This window comes from Cardiocondyla obscurior, linkage group LG07 (genome assembly GCF_019399895.1).
Source record: "Cardiocondyla obscurior isolate alpha-2009 linkage group LG07, Cobs3.1, whole genome shotgun sequence".
Lineage (NCBI taxonomy): Eukaryota > Metazoa > Arthropoda > Insecta > Hymenoptera > Formicidae > Cardiocondyla > Cardiocondyla obscurior.
Genome location: NC_091870.1, coordinates 8,132,301 through 8,136,231, shown reverse-complemented (window position 1 = coordinate 8,136,231; position 3,931 = coordinate 8,132,301). Strand labels below are relative to the sequence as shown.

Sequence of the window (3,931 nt, the reverse complement as noted above, 5' to 3'; positions counted from 1 at the left end):
GATTATTCTACGGAATTAATATTGTATCGACGTTGTATCCGCGACGCTGCAGTTTTACAATCGAAACGTTTGTACGTCGCTATCCGCGACCGCGCAAATTCGACGTTGCGTAAAGTACCAGGCAGACCGAAGTACGTGACGGCGTAACCACGGATGCGAGGCGGTGGTTTCTAGTTGATCGACCCATCGGTCACACGTAGCAACGTGCCGACGCGGATATCAAGGCGGTAACGAACGCGGCGCGACTCGTTTGCGCGCAGAGCGCTAAAGATTAACGTCGTCGTCGTTTAATCGCGATTGCGACCGGGATGCCCGGAATCGCGAGCGCGACTGGACTTCTGTCCGCGCGAATTCATCCGATTCGCAGGCCGAAGCCCAAGGTGAGAATAAGGCGCGTTATATTAGCAAAACCAGGGGGAGGTCGCACGTGCGGCTCTTTCTACGTCAGCCCTTTTCTTTATTTATTCATATATCTATATATATGTCTAGAGCGTGGAGTTATCGGGTTATACCCAAGCGGCGCCGTTCACCCTTCGACCATTCGCCGGCCTCTTTAATCCTTATCCTTACGGGTGCTCGGTGCTGTGCAATCATCCGGCGGATTGTGAGGCGAAGGAGGTGGTGCGACGCGCTAAGGACACATGGGTAAAAAATTTATCTACCGTAACGGGGAGAAAATAATGGTGATCCGGTAAAAAAGTATCAAGTTACATAAATGGGAAAGAAACTCGTTGCTTTATACATTTGTAAATTTGAATGTATATATTATTCTCGCTCGAGTTGTTTTATACTTTTATATTTTATAGATTTTTCACAGCGTTGAAAGCTCCGCTCCGCAGCACGATAATATGGACTCTTCCTGCCTTATTTTTATATATATACTTTAACGCAATAGTAACAAAGACGTGATATTCCATTTTCGGTAAAAGGTTGGACGCGAGATCAATTGTTATCATCCCTATCATACGTTGAGACCCGTTTTCGTTTATCGCGTGTCACCCGGTGTGACATCCGCACATTTTTCACGATACATTTTTCATCAGGCGACCGAGGGGAAGGCTCTGTTGCTGCCAGAGGAGATGGAAATGATACGGACAAGCCTGCTGGCGGTGGGCGCGAGCGGAGGCGGAGGCGAGGCTGGAAATGTCGGAGGTAGCGGTGGCGACGGTCACAATACCGAGATGACCGCATCGGCGGTACCCGAGGAGCTCTTCCGGAAATACACGGAAACCGATTCGCGACCTTTGACCCCGGCACCCACGCTCGCCAGCGGACCGACGGCGTTAACTGGCCTCACCGCGACCCAGGAGGACCTACCGGTGACCTGCAACCCGCGCGAGCGCACCACCTTGGTCCTGGACCTTCGAGCGAGCTCGCAAAATCAGCAGGTGGTCGGTGTCAGATGCAGAGCTCAATTTTGTTATCCCACGGTTTCCTCATTAGCGAGGGAGTCGATAAAGTCCAGAGCCTAGAACAATAATTGAAATAAGATATTAGTCCATTACATCAGCGCTTAGCTGAAAGAATAATATCAAAATTATTACAATACAAAAGTAGTAAAATGTAAATGTGACATGGGATATCATAGGTGTTATTTGCAAATGTTATTTCAGGAAAATGAAACCTTCAGCTGGCACGCTCTCACACTCGAGCTACCGCCTACGCCTCGAAAAAACGAGATATTCGTCTCCAGGCCGATCTCGCGACCGCAGCATTCGTTGCCGGCGCCCGTACCACCGCCTCCGTCATCTCCCTCGGCAATCGCTGAAAAATGTGAAACGGTAAGCCTGCTCCCGTCTTCAGTGGCAGAGCGTACGCGTCTTTTTATTCGTCTGACATTTTTCACGTCACCTGGAAAAACCTGCCACCGTCGCTCATCGGTGAAAGAGTTCGTCTCGGAACGCGGAGGAGGATGAGGTCGACAGCGGCGGCGAGCAGCAGCCGGCAATCGCACGGAGACGGGGAAAGCGATTACGTAAAAGAAAGTGTAGGAGGGGCTCGACTTACGGGCAACAAACGGAAGTTCGCGACCCCCTCGAGCCCACGGTGACGCAGGTCTCGCAGATCGGCGACGGATCGCGACGCTCGTCGTCAGTAGCCGCAAAAAATCCTACCTTTATTTATTATCTTATTACTCGGCGAGAGAAGTGGAGGATGAAAAAAAAAAATGATTTCTTTAATGAACCGTGACAGGCTTCACGTAAACACCGGCGAGGTCGATAGTTCGACGTCCCCGAAGAGGACGTCTACGCAGACTGTAGGCCACGCGATACCTTCAAGCTTCCTCGCGCCGGACGTCTTAAAGCACCTGTGCAGAGAACTGGACCGCGACAAGGTGGAGGCGGAATTTTCAATTAAGGTACTAACAAGCAAATTTAAGCTTGGTCAATGAACATCTTTTTTACGAACCTAATATAAACCTCTATTTTAGAGACGAATTGCTTTGGAGGAAGCTTTACGGGTGAAGGGTGATACGTACTCGACTCTGCGTGGATCTCGTCAAGCTGGTGCTGGTCTGTCGGCGGAATACGCACCTCGAATATTCTCACGTCAAGCGGCGCGATTTGAGCTGCTGGATAGTCAAAGTCTTCGTGGTACGTTCGCATGTTATCATGCCGTGTGTGTGACATAGAATGTATACCAATGCTGAAAGAATGTGATTTTATTAAAACGAGTTAAAGATCAGACGAAGTTCCCGCAAGCACGTCTTTCTTTAAACTAGTTATATTTTAGAATTTATGGTACATTTTATGTATATGTGTGTATGTATATACGTCGGAATATTTTTTACCTATTTTATTTCATCGATTGGAATTTCTTCACGAGACGACATTAATCATTAACGTAGGATTAACGTCGCTCCAGTACCTCGGCAAGCATGTGCACATCACGTCGGGAAGGAAACTGATATTTGGTCGAATATTTAACAAGTTTAACGAAGAAGCGTTGCACAGTGCGCGGCGCATTTCATCAAACGACGTTGAGGAGGCTCTTCGAGAAGTGGTCGGGAAGGCATTAACGGACGAGCAGCGATCTTACATGAGGTCTGTAATAGGAGACATAACGCAGCCACTAGGATTCAGAGAGTGGTGTGGATTGTGCGCCGTTATCGAAAGACTGTTGTGTCCTCTGCCGCCTAGAGAGGACGATCCGCCGACGTGGCTCGAAAGAGCCGACTTCGAAGCTCTGGAACGAAGACTCAAATTAGCCGGATCGGTGGATTCCACGTTAACGTTATTGTTGAAGGAGATTCGTGATAGATAAAATATAACGTTTCTTAATATACATGTTCTCTTTCTTTTATCACAGTGATCGCTAATTATAATGTTCGTATCGAGTAAGTTTTACGATGAATTTTTCACGGTACTACAAACGATCCCTACATATATGCGTGTGCATCTTGACGAGAAGAGTACGCAGTGGATATTAAATAGTTTGGTCATGAAGTAACACACGTTGTATGTACACTCACCGTCAGGAATCGCGTTCGTGGTGCTGCGACGGCGGCTAGCGTATGTAATCTCGGCATGGTGTGCGTCGAATCTCACACGAAGCACGCGTGTTGATATGTCGCAGAGAACAGGTCACCGAGGACTGAGGGGAGAGGAATCGCGCTCTACTACTACTCCTTCCCGTACTCGGCGACCGAGAGTGGGGGAAGTCACGTACGCCAGCCGCCGTCGCCGCTCGTCGCAGAAAATGCCATATCTGCTTTTCAGTGGACATAAATTATGAATATTATAAATCACGAATAAAAACTGTTATTATTTAACAATTGCTATTACTTGAGTAATAAATATGATTATCAAAAGAAAATGTATCTCGTAAATTTACCAAATTCCGATTGTTACAGTATTAAAAAAAAGAAAAAAAAAAAAACCCATGGATTAATTTATTCGTAAACATTGATATGTAGTTCTTTTTTCGTACA

The 3,931-nt window shown here is 47.2% G+C and overlaps 1 protein-coding gene across 1 annotated transcript; it reads left to right on the top strand.

Annotated features, from left to right (window-relative positions):
- Positions 1-146: 146 nt before the first annotated feature.
- LOC139104238 (uncharacterized) lies at positions 147-3,285 on the top strand. The gene is made up of 8 exons (XM_070659602.1): positions 147-380; positions 490-645; positions 1,044-1,391; positions 1,614-1,816; positions 1,890-2,090; positions 2,194-2,359; positions 2,432-2,594; positions 2,849-3,285. The coding sequence occupies exons 1-8, from the start codon at positions 309-311 to the stop codon at positions 3,262-3,264; spliced, it is 1,725 nt and encodes a 574-aa protein (XP_070515703.1). The 5' UTR covers positions 147-308; the 3' UTR covers positions 3,265-3,285.
- Positions 3,286-3,931: the final 646 nt, after the last annotated feature.

Bases quoted from the DNA above. Each gene is read 5' to 3' on its own strand.
- LOC139104238 (XM_070659602.1), top strand. From the start codon at position 309: ATGCCCGGAATCGCGAGCGCGACTGGACTTCTGTCCGCGCGAATTCAT. The intron at 381-489 runs GTGAGAATAAGG...ATATATGTCTAG, and splicing joins TTCGCAGGCCGAAGCCCAAG to AGCGTGGAGTTATCGGGTTA. The intron at 2,360-2,431 runs GTACTAACAAGC...CCTCTATTTTAG, and splicing joins AGGCGGAATTTTCAATTAAG to AGACGAATTGCTTTGGAGGA.